Raw genomic sequence first — 11,945 nt, 5'->3', positions numbered from 1 at the left:
CCCTTCCCACCCCTGCAGACGGATCAATGTAGGCTCCCGGTTCCAAGCTGAAATCCCCTCCATGAGGGACCGTGCCCTGGCAGCTGCAGACCCCCACAAGGCCGACTTGGTGTGGCAGCCATGGGAGGACCTAGAGAGCAGCCGGGAGAAGCAGAGGCAAGGTGAGAGGGGACTTGAACCAGCAAGCCAAGATGGTCTTGGGTAGGTGGGTGGGCTGGTCGTAACCCCACCCTGCCCAGCCTGCCCTGAAAGTGATTTCCTCTCCTCCCTCCCCATGCTCCCTCCCTCCCTCCCTCGCTCCCACAATGCAGTGGAAGACCTGCTGACAGCTGCCTGCTCCAGCATTTTCCCTGGAGCTGGCACCAACCAGGAGCTGGCCCTGCACTGCCTGCACGAGTCCAGGGGAGACATCCTGGTGAGACACCGCCCCCAGTGGAGGGAAGGGCCCTCAGGGAGGCTGGCCTGGATCCATCTCTGCTGCCCAGGAGCCAGGCCTGCTCACATGCTGATTTGAAACAGGCTGGAGGGTCCAACCCAGTTGGGGGTTGGAGGGGCTCAGCCCAAGGAAACCCTAGTTCTAAACTTCGCAGCACAGGGTCGTGCCATCCACCCCAGCCCCTGATTCTGGGTCGCTGGTCCCCGCCTCCGACAGCGGCACTGAGGGCCTTCTGCAGCTGTGATTGCGGGAGGAGGCCCTCTAAGTTTTGCCCGCTGGAACCCTGCCAGGGCCCTGACTTTTCTTCACTCCCCTTGAAGGAAACGCTGAGTAAGCTGCTACTGAAGAAGCCCCTGAGGCCCCACAACCACCCACTGGCAACTTATCACTACACAGGTGGGCCTGGTGGGGGGTGGGTCTAGAGCCTGGAGCCTCAAAGGGTCTCCCATCAGTGGGGCCCAGTTAGTGCTGAGTCACAGCCCTGGGTGGGGGAGATGGGGGGTGGGTAAGCCAAGAGCCAAAGCACTGACTCCAAAGCTGGGGTGGCTCTCAAGGGGCTAACTGTGCCCTGGAGAGGAAGACAGGAGGGCGTGGGCAGGTGGGAGCCCGTCCAGGCAAGGAAACCCAGGACACAGTACAAGGGACAGGGATCCGGGGACTGCCATCCAAACTGGCATCAGGTACCTGGAACTTAGCCAACCCCTGGAGTGCCATGTCCCGTTCTGGACCCTGTGCTTTAAGAGGGACATGGACCACTGGGCATCATCATAGCAGCTACTGTTACCGATCCCTGTGGAGTGGTCCATGTCGTCTGTGCCAGGCTGGGCACCAAGGGTTTCACATGCATGATCTCATTTAGTCTGCACAACTGGGGAGGCGGCTTCTATTATTCGTTCCCGCTTCACAAGTGAGGAGAGTGAGGTTCAGGGCCAAGTAAGTGGCAGAAGCAGTTTGTGGAGCCAGCTCTGACTTGTCAGCTGGTCAGAATCGCCCCCCCCTCCCCCCATGCTCACAGTCCCACCCACCTCACTACCCGGCTTCCTGTTTGCCCCGCAGGCTCTGACCAGTGGAAGATGTCTGAGAGGAAGCTGTTCAACAAGGGCATTGCCATCTACAAGAAGGATTTCTTCCTGGTGCAGAAGCTGGTGAGTTGGAGCTCTGTTTAAGGGGCAAGTGAGGGCAGGAGCTGCCTGTAGGATTTGGGGTCCCCCACCAGTGGGGGCCTGCAGTCGCCTACCAAGCCCTCTTCAAAAGCACTTAATTCAATGCACTGAGTAGCCTCAGAGAATTTTGTAAACAAAACAAGCAGGGGGGAAAAAATAAGGACTCCCCCCGGCCCTTGATTCTAAGCCCCCTTCCCTCACCTTAGGATAGTGTGGCCACACCCTGGGGTCTTAATCCAGAGAGAAGCCTTAATGGGTATCAGACTCAGTGGCATTAAACTTGAAATAGTGGTGCCCGGCTGGCATGGCTGAGTGGTTGAGTGTCGACCTATGAACCAGGAGGTCTTGATTCGATTCCCAGTCAGAGCACATGCCCAAGTTGTGGACTCAATCCTCAGTGGGGGGTGTGCAGGAGGTGGTCAATCAATGATTCTCTCTCGTCATTGATGTCTCTACCTCTCTCACCCTTCCTCTCTGAAATCAATAAAAATATATTTTAAAAAAACAAAACCTAGCCGGTTTGGCTCAGTGGATAGAGCGTCGGCCTGTGGACTGAAGGGTCCTGGGTTTGATTTTGGTCAAAGACAGGACCCTTGGTTGCAGGTTCCTCAGCTCTGGTTGGGGTGTGTGCAGGAGGCAACCAATCGATGTGTCTTTCTCACATCAGTGTTTCTCTCTGTCTCTCCCTCTTCCTTCCACTCTCTCTAAAAATCAATGGAAAAATATCCTCAGGTGAGGATTAACAAAAACAAACAAACAAAACCCCACAACAACTTAAAATAGTGGCTTCCCCAAGGGAGAGCTAGAAGAGAAGGGGGGTTGCAGGCCGAGCTGAGCCCTTCCCCAGGGGCCTGGAGCACTCGAAGGCCACAGTTAGTCTGTGGGAGGAGAGGTCACCCTACGATAAGGGGAACTGAGAGCAACAGTGACTGTGTAACTGAACTGGGTGGGGGCCTCTGCCTACGTCTTGTCAGACTCAGGGCTTCTTTCCAGTAACTCGGCTGACCAGGTAGCGGAGGCCGGAGCCTAGTTGTCCTAGATTTATCTTGTCCTCTCCCTGTGTTCTTCTGGGGGACTAAAGTGCTTTGCTAATTTGCAGACATGCATCTTCCTACCAACCCCGTCTGGCAAAATCTGGGCTGTGGGAGAGTGAGTTGTGTGGCCCACTGAGGGAAATGGGCTTCCAAGAACGTGCTTTTTCCTCTTGGGATGGTAGATGGTGCCAAGGATGGCTCTGGGGACTGGGCAGAGTGCTGATGAATTCTCCTACAAGGGCCCTGTTGTGAGGACAGACATCTGCTGGGTTCCTGATTGGGCAATATTTCCAGGAGCCCCTAATGCCTTAATGAAAAGAACAGACCAGTAGCCAAACAGATGATCAGAGAGAATTGGCAGTAAACGTGCAAACGGGATCTAATTAATAAAGTTGCGATTTGGCCATTCCTGGGAGGTGGAGCATGTCTGTTTCTCCTCAGGCCCAGAGGACCCTCTCTGCCTCCTTGGGCTCTGTGCATAGGACCTCAGTGCTGCCCAGAAGTTGGCTGAGCAGTCTGCGAGCCTGGGGGAGTGAGAAGAGTCAGAGAAAACAGCCTGTGTCTTCTGTGTGTGGGAAAGTAGCCCAGAAACTAAATCCAGTGGCCAAATAGATTTGTGAAACGGGAGGGCTAGGACTTCAGAGCGTGGGAGGCCCTTAGAGATAATCTGGTCTCACCCCACTCACTGTTTACACATGAAGAGACTTGTCCAAGGCCACACAGCTACTCAGTGGCAGAGTCAGGAACAAGATCTGGGCATCCTGCTTCCTTTTCGGGCTTTCCAGGGCTTATTAGCCTCCCTTGATAATATGACAGTCCTCTGTCCTCGCTTGTCCGTCGCTGCCCCTGGAGAGGAATGGAATTGTTTGTCCACACTGATGAAGAGAGTCTATGTTGCAAGGTCTGTCCTGGCTTTGAATGTGGAGGGTGCCCAGACATTTTTCTTTAAAGAATCTTTTATTTTTTTAATCTTAGAGAAAGGAAGAGGGGGCAGAGAGAGAGAGAGAGAGAGAGAGATGTGAGAGAGATACATTGATCGGCTATCTCCTGTACATGACCCAACCAGGGATTGAACCCGCGACCTGGGCATGTACCCTGACCGGGAATCGAACCTGCCACCTGTTGGTGTACGGAATGACGCTCCGACCAACTGAGCCACACGTGCCAGGACCAGACTTTTTTCCCTTTAAGTTTTTATTTTGAAAAAGTTTGAACTTACAGGAAAATTGAAAGAATAGTATAATGAACACCTGTATACCCCTCACTTAGATATACCAGTTGTTAACATTGGCTACATTTGCTTTCTTTCTGTCTGTATAGGAACTTAAACATGCACCTATTCTCTCTCTCTGTTTTAATTAATAATTAAAAGTAAGTTACAGCCATCATGACACTCGACCCAAATATTGTCTAAAAGCCAGGACATTCTCCTGTAAAACCACAGTAGCATTATCATCAGAGAAATTTAAACTGATAAGTAACACGCTCTAATATGCAATCCATATTCAAGTCTCCCCAGTGGCTCCATGGTGTACTTTATTTTATTTTATTTTATTTCCAAGGTACTTTATTCATGGTGTACTTTTTAGCTTTTAGAAAAGTAGTGCTGAAGCTTGGGTTAGTTGCATTGGTCAGTGGTTTGTCAGAGCAGGTGTTAGAGAGATGCTTATATTTGGGGGATTGATTGAGTTTAGTGTTTGCTAAGTTTAAGGGGAGACGTGAGGAAGGCTGGCGTATCCTCAGGCAGGTGAGCTGAACCTGGAACTCTGACCTCATTTTCGTTTCCAACCAGATCCAGACCAAGACTGTGGCCCAGTGTGTGGAGTTCTACTACACCTACAAGAAGCAGGTGAAAATTGGCCGCAATGGGACGCTCACCTTCGGGGATGTGGATACGAGTGACGATAAGTCAGTCCAGGAAGAGGTTGAAGTGGATATTAAGGTGATTTCCTTCCCATCCTCAGCTGCTGGGAGCCTGGGCTGGGTCTGGGTCCAAGGCAAGCCCTCCAGGAAGGAGTCCCTGGAGGGCAGAGAGAAGAAGGCAGTGTCCCTGATAACCCCAAGTTGTTGATGTCCTGGGCTGGGCACTGGCCGTGGGCCTTTGGGTTCCCTCTCTGTTGGCCAGTGACGTAGTAATAACACCCTGTGTTGATACAGAACTTGGAGGAAATTTCCCACAGTATTTGCACCAGCGTCAATTTATTGTCCCCTCATAGCACACCTCTAACACTGTTTCCCAAACTTTAGCCATTCGTGTATCACCTTTTTGATTTCTGCTATTTCTGCATCTTACCATATGTTACCATTACTATTTCTGTCATTTCCACATACCTCTTGTGCTATTCATATTTTTAAATCACCTCATTTTTACTCTAAAGGGAAGTTTTATATCACAGTCATACATAGAAAACAAGTACTGCTTGGCATAGACAGTTCTAGTAAAAATAAATGTAGTGTATGAAAGTCAAACAATGTTATTAAATTCTAGCTAGATACTATTATCTGCCAAGGCTCTGAAACGGAGGCCTGACCTCTCTTTAAGTCTGGAAAAGTGTAAAAGACACATTAACACAAACTGGAGACTTTCTCCTTAACATAATCAGGATTGAAAGAGAATCGAAAAGAGAATGTTATTTAATTCTGTCTGTGTATCCACCTAGAGTCATTTCTGGGGTTATAAGCCCACACTTGGTGACATGCTGCTCTAAGATGGGGTGGTTCGGTCCCCATTCTGCAGATGGGAAGGGGGCGGAGATACAGAAAGCGTTACAAGATAGTTGAGAATGGAGCTCAAGTTGCTGCCTGGCTCCACCCTGCCCAAGAATGTGTCCCTGAGCACATCCGGGAAGATAGGTGGCCTGAGAGGAGGGCCTGGCATGCTCCCTCCCTGCCCCTGGCTGCATTTCAAGTGCTGGCTCTCATCCTGAAGGTTCCCAGGGCTCAAAGCTCGCTCTTCTTTGCCAGGCAGACTAGGTGAGGGAGGGTGTGGAGTCAGCACAGGAGGCCGGGCCAGGACTCCAGGGACAAGTGAGCCGTGGCTGGGTCAGAATCGTGCACTATGGCTGCATGACTGAGCTCTGTGGCTGAGCTCTAGGGTCACTGCCCCTGTTCTTGTCCCCCATAGACTTCCCAGAAGTTCCCCAGGGTGCCTGCTCCCAGAAGAGAGTCCCCAAGTGAAGAGAGGCTGGAGCCCAAGAGGGAAGTAAAGGAGACGAGGAAGGAGGGGGAGGAGGAGGTGCCAGAGATCCAAGAGAAGGGGGAGCAGGAAGAGGGGCGAGAGAGAAGCCGGCGGGCAGCGGCTGTCAAAGCCACACAGACACTACAGGCCAATGAGTCGGTAAGTGTGACCTCCACTGGGGGAGCCCAGGGCCAGGAGAAGGGCTGGAGCTGGGCCCGAGGGGGCGGGAGGGAAGGCAGAGCAGGAACATGACTAGGAATGTCATCATCATAAGAGCAGGAAATGTATTCAGTGCCTGATGCTATTAACTCATTTAATCCTCATAACCCGATGTGGTAGGTACTGCCATTGTTCCCATTTCACAGATGAGGAAATTGAGGCCCAAGGTCAGATAGCTAGTAGTGCTCTGGAGTCAGGCTGACATTAAATGTGACGCTCTACCGCTTTTGTCTCTGAGACTTAGCGAGCAAGGGTTTATGAAAACGCGAAGGTGTGTGGGACATGGGGGAGGCATTCATGAAGTGTAGCTCAAGCAGGGCTCCCCTAAGAGAGCTGTGTCCCTGACAAAAATGTCTGGAACTGAGCTGAGGTCATTGGTGTAGTAATAATGGCCCCTCACCCATGTTCTCTGCAAAGTGCTTTCCTGCCCCTGATCTCATTAATTCGGCACAAGAACCCCATACAGTGTGAACCCTCGCTTGGCAGATGGAGGAAACCGGGCTCAGAGGTACTCAGTGACTTGCCTGAGGTTCCACCCCAGGTCCTAGTGCAGTGCTCTGTCCACCATATCACAGGCCAAGAAGCAAGACCTCCAGCCAGAGCGGTTCTTGTCAGGGAGGGGTCCCCCGAGAGAGGGTGGGGATGGGAAGAGTCTGTTGGGGGATCTGCTCTGAGAGTTTTTTTATTTCGGTGTTGTACACTCTGTGGACAGGCTCAAGGGAGTTCTGCTGACGTTTGTCAACATTTTCCTGTAGGGTCGACCCAGTGCACATGCTTATGACTTCTAATAGCCATCTGGGGCTCCCCTAGCCCCTGAGTACATGCCCTGAGCACCCCTCTCTCCAGGTCAGCACAAGGTGTCTGTCCTCTGCTCTCTGGCACCTGCCTGGCGTTTCCCATGGTGGCTCATGGTGTCGTGAACTAGATGCCTGCACATCTTCCCCTTCCACAGGACTGTGCACTCTCCGAGGAGGGGCTCCTGTCTGTATCCCCAGCACCTGTGCATCACATGGACTTGAATCTCACTTATGGAATCAGGTCATGAATGGACTACATGACTGCAACATGAACACGTGTGTCATTAATTGAGACACCAAGTCCCGTCAGATACATGGAGAAGTTCTGTGGCAGCTAGGGCTGTCCCACAATTACTATACCAGCAACTTTGTAAAGATAGAGTTGGCCAAAGATGGAATGGGTTGCTGAAAAGGCAGTGAGTGCCTTGTCACTGGAAGGATTCAAGGGAATGCCAGGGCGGAAGTGTCTGACCTTTAGGAGTCCTCTGTTCCCTAAAATTCCAGAATTCGGGATCCTGTCTTCCCCAAATCTCTCAACGCCTCTTTGTTTGATTCTCTCCAGGCCAATGACATCCTCATCCTCCGAAGCCATGAGCCCAACGCCCCTGGGTCTGCTGGTGGCCAGGCCTCAGAGAAGCCAAGGGAGGGGCCAGGGAAGCCACGAAGGGCACTGCCTTTTGCAGAGAAGAAGAAAAAAACAGAGACATTTAATAAGACCCAGAATCAGGAGAACACTTTCCCTTGTAAAAAATGTGGCAGGTAAGATGTGTCTCCATGGGGACCGAGGAGGGAGAGTGTTGGTGGTTGGTAGGCGGGTGGTAGGCGGGCAGAAGGAGGAGGTAGTCTGAGCTTTCGCCTTGTCTTCTGATTGGCTCAGAGGGTTTCTAGGGCTGTGATGTCACTCAGCAGAAGAGGGAAGATGGCACTGAATTAGGAACTCGTCTCTGCTTTAGTTGGAGGGTGGGGGGGTAGGCTTAGAGGCATTCGCCTAGTCAGAAAGAGTCCCCCTGCCCCCCGCCCCCCCCCTACACACACACTCTAGCCTGGTGGCCCAGGGGGTGGGGACAGACCTCTTACTTGAGCCCTTCTTGCCTGGCTGCAGGGTGTTCTACAAGGTGAAGAGCCGCAGCGCCCACATGAAGAGCCACGCAGAGCAGGAGAAGAAGGCTGCAGCTCTGAGGCAGAGGGAGAAAGAGGCTGCGGCGGCTGCGGCCGAGGCCGCTGCCTCCCCCCACCAGACGGAAAGCGCTGGAGAGAGGAGCTGAGGCCCAAGGCTCCGCCTGGAGACCCAGGACTGGCCCCTCTGCCTGGGCGCCCGGCTCTCCCTGCACCAGCCTTGTCAAAGTGCGGCAGGCGCCCAGGAACTTACAGAGGGATCGAGGAGAGATCACGTGGACTTTTCTCCGGAAAAACAAATAAGACAATAAAATAAACAGCTCTTTTATTTATAAAGGCCCCAGGAGCAGTGTTAAGGGCTGCAGGATCCAGTTCTCTGTGCATTCGGTCTGTCGGAAGTTGTCCTCTTGTTTTCCTGGAACTATGAGCATCCCTGCTTGCTGGGGCTGCCCTCTGGGAGGGGCTCCAGCCGTTGCCACTGGTGCCTCTCACACTGGTTCCCCTGCTGCTGCGCAGTCTCTTTGCTTCCTCTTCCCCCAGCTCCCCTTGGTCACCATGGAGAGCCAAGCACAAGGTCACCCCCATTGTAGCATTATTCCCCCGCTTCAGAGGCCCTCCCCTGAGCGCTGGAAAAGGGGAGCTCACCCCTGCAATCCGTGTCCAGGCCTAAGCTGGTCCGGCGCTCCTGTCCTCAGAGGCCTCTCCCTTTGCTACTTGCTAGCAGCCTGCTGGGGCTGGAAAGTTTTCTCACATGTTTGGGGAAAGGCCCATGTTCCTGCCCAAGCTCTCAGCCTGCTGGAGGAAGGGGAACTGTGAGGATGGGAGCTGCAGGGCTGGGCCTGAGGGCACTTTAGATAAGCCTTGGCTCTTCCTGCTTCCCACCTTTTTTTGCCAAATACCTTTGGGCCCTAGAGACTGCTAAGGGAGCTTAGCCCAGGCCCAGCCTGCCCCTCCTTGGTGCAGGTTTCCTGCTTGCCTCTGTCCTGGCCTTGGCAGCTGCCACCTAACCCCACCCCACCTGGTCCAGCGCTGATATCCACAGCCCAGCCCCCAGTCCTGCGTGCTGGAGATTTCTGGATCCTTCCCTGGGAGGGGGAGGTCTCCTAACCAGATTGGACAGGAGCCTTCATTCCTTGACTTGTGTCATTTGGGAGCTATTTATTTATTCTTAATATTTAATTTTTAACATCCTCTCAGGGACCAGGGGCCGCCTGCTTTCCAGAGGCCCAAGTGCATTTATCCCAAAACAAGGCACCTTCTTGGCATCCGCGCCACCCCCTGTCCCCAAGACCCTACTGCCCCTCACCACATCGCTCTGGAAGCTCTTGCCAATAGGAATGATAGTGCCTGCTGAAAGAGGGTGGGAAGGTGGAAGGTGTCACACCTAGAGTAGCAGGAGCAAGGGGATCAAAGGCAGTTCTTGTTGCTACCTCTTCTCTAGCTGTACTTGCAAATTGCCTGAGAGGATTGGCTGGAGGCTAGAATTCTGGTTTGTTTCTGGCTTGAAGAAGCCATATTTGGCACGGAGTCACTAGTGAAAAGACTGGAAGATTCTGGAAGCCCCTTCACTTGCCAGTCCCACAGGAGGGCTGAGTTATTTTTCTGATCTTGTCCCTCAACTGTCATTGTGTAAAAGAAGTTCAACGTGAATGCAAGTAAAAGGCAGGCCAACATGTTAGGAAGGAGCCAAAAAGCATTCTGCTAACTCCTGAGGTAGCCGAAAGGCATCGTGTTGGTAGCTGGGGGTAGGGAGAAAGGTTTTGTTTCTCAACTATGCACTATCAGGTATTTTTCAGCATTCATGCATTTATATGGTTCTATAAGATCCCAGCTACAGGAGCAACAAAATTCTCCCCCCAGGCTCCTGGACAACTACCTAGATTTCCAACTTCCCAGTTAATTTCCTCCATGAGCTTCTACAAACTCAGTATCCCAAGATTGCAAACATCTGGCATACCCTCCAGAAATAGGAAGGTAGCAAATTTAGTCTCTCTTCTAAATCACTTGTGTAATATGAGTGCCTTCGCAGCTTTGCCCCAAAGTGCTACTTACGTTTCCCAAGGTTTTTTCTATTTAAATTGTATTTTGTTTCAGGCCTCTTTATGGACATGCTGTAACAAATCTCCTTTGTCTAGAGTGATTCTCCTTTTTCTAAACCCATGGAGACAAGACCAGGTGAATGTAGGCGGAGAAAATAAAAATGGTACCTCTCTGTATTAATCCCACCAGAACGCGGCATTTTAGAAGGAAGGGTTCGTGCTCCAGGATAGATTTATATCTAGAATGCACTGTGAAGTTAACATGCTTAGAGGGCAGATGCAATTGCGGCACGTGACCTGCCAATTAAATAGGTGCAGCCATAGGAGCTGGCATAAGTATACGTCCTTTATGGTGCTTTCTCCCTGTGAACACATTAGGCTCATCTTTAGTTTTTCTTTTCTTTTTTTTTTCTTCTACTCAGCGCTCTTTGCTTTAAGAAGTTGAAAATGACAAACACCTCCAGCTTCATAATGCCCTCCCACACCGTCTCACATAGCCGTCTCCCAGCCTCCATCTGCACTCGGCAAGGGCATGAAACTAACCTAGTGCCTGTATTTCCAGACCATTTCTGAGGTCTCTCACCCACCTGAGGACACAGTGCTTCGGAACTGTCCTCCATGCCTTCAGCAGCCCCCTTCCCAGCGAAGGTACACACCCATCCCTCCTGCCACCCCACCTCCACCCCTGGCACAGAGGTCGTGTGCTGCTTATGTCTAAAGGGATCCCCTATACTTAACTGCCTCAGTGACCTAACCTCTTTCTTCTCATGTGCCAGAGGTTAAGTTGAAGGAGGAATACAACTTATACTCAAGCCCGAACTGTTTAAATACGCTTTCACTGGGGCAGACTGTTCTTGGATGGTATTTATTACCAGACTGGCCAAGCCTATTAGGTTTACAGGAAGTATGCATACTTTTATAAAACAGTTGTATGTCCTCCACTATTTTGCTGTGTTAATCTTTGCCTCTGATAATTTGCAGCTGTTTCGCCTTTTTCTCATTTGTCTCTCAGTTGAAGGCCTTGTTGGAGGGAACAGCACAGGAACAGCCTTGACAGTCTGTAATTATTGTATAAATATTTTAATAGCATATAAATAACTATATTCCTTTTATTTTGAAAAAAAAATGATCAGACACTGCCTTTTGTGTGTTTGCTGCCTGTGGCACCCTTTTTTAAAAAGACTGTTACATATTAAAATAGTGTACATATATATAAATATTACCTCTTTTGCTGTACAGTTGTGATAGACCAGACTGAAGATTTTATTTTTTGTGTGCTTTTTATAAAAAAAATTAATACACTAAAGAAAATCTTGCTGATGTGATTGTAATGTATCTATGTAACTTATTTACTTTTGAATGTTCTTCTGTATCTTTAAACCTTTTATTAAATAAGGTTTTAAAAATTCAGATTTGAATGCTGTGTTCTTTAGGGGAGATTTTCACCATCTGGGATTGACGTAAGTAGGCCTTGTTTTGCTTGCGGGGGATTACTGGACATTTTTGAACCATAAGGATTCTGTTTTATCAGCCCATTGTCAATGATGTCAGAACTGGAGAAATTAACACACCAGCATTTTCCTGGCTACAAAGGTTACTGAATATAAATCTTTTAACAAAATTTTCGAGCAATCTCACTTCACTGTCTCACACAAAAACATGTAAATGGCACTCTTCCAAATTTTAGTTTCATTTGGATGAAATATGGAGGGTGCAGAATGCGATAAGGAAGTCCCGTGGCTGAAGAGGGTGTTTTCATGTCGAACCAGCCACAGTAGACACGTCCGTCTTAACGGACGCATTTTCAACAGTATCATCTTAAACCCACTGTGTTGTTATTATCTTTTAAACGCGGTGCTTTGTTTTTAAAAAAACAAAAACACCTCTGGAAAATATGGAAAAAGAAATGAGCCATCAGAGAAACCAGAGCCCCTGGCTGTCACCATGGCAACCGCTGGACCCC

At 50.4% G+C, this 11,945-nt stretch overlaps 1 protein-coding gene across 1 annotated transcript in view; it reads left to right on the top strand.

Annotated features, from left to right (window-relative positions):
* Positions 1-7,590, top strand: part of ELMSAN1 (ELM2 and Myb/SANT-like domain containing 1) — a 19,157-nt gene extending 11,567 nt beyond the window's left edge. The window contains 7 exon segments of the mRNA XM_005865826.2: positions 19-161; positions 312-415; positions 757-832; positions 1,493-1,581; positions 4,426-4,575; positions 5,758-5,970; positions 7,390-7,590. Of these exon segments, the coding sequence (XP_005865888.1) occupies positions 19-161; positions 312-415; positions 757-832; positions 1,493-1,581; positions 4,426-4,575; positions 5,758-5,970; positions 7,390-7,590 (976 nt within the window).
* The last annotated feature ends 4,355 nt before the right edge of the window (positions 7,591-11,945 follow it).

The sequence above is a fragment of the Myotis brandtii genome, unplaced genomic scaffold (genome assembly GCF_000412655.1).
Source record: "Myotis brandtii unplaced genomic scaffold, ASM41265v1 scaffold213, whole genome shotgun sequence".
Taxonomy (NCBI): Eukaryota; Metazoa; Chordata; class Mammalia; order Chiroptera; family Vespertilionidae; genus Myotis; species Myotis brandtii.
Note: the sequence above shows the minus strand (reverse complement) of the source record. Positions and strands in the feature narration are given on the sequence as shown.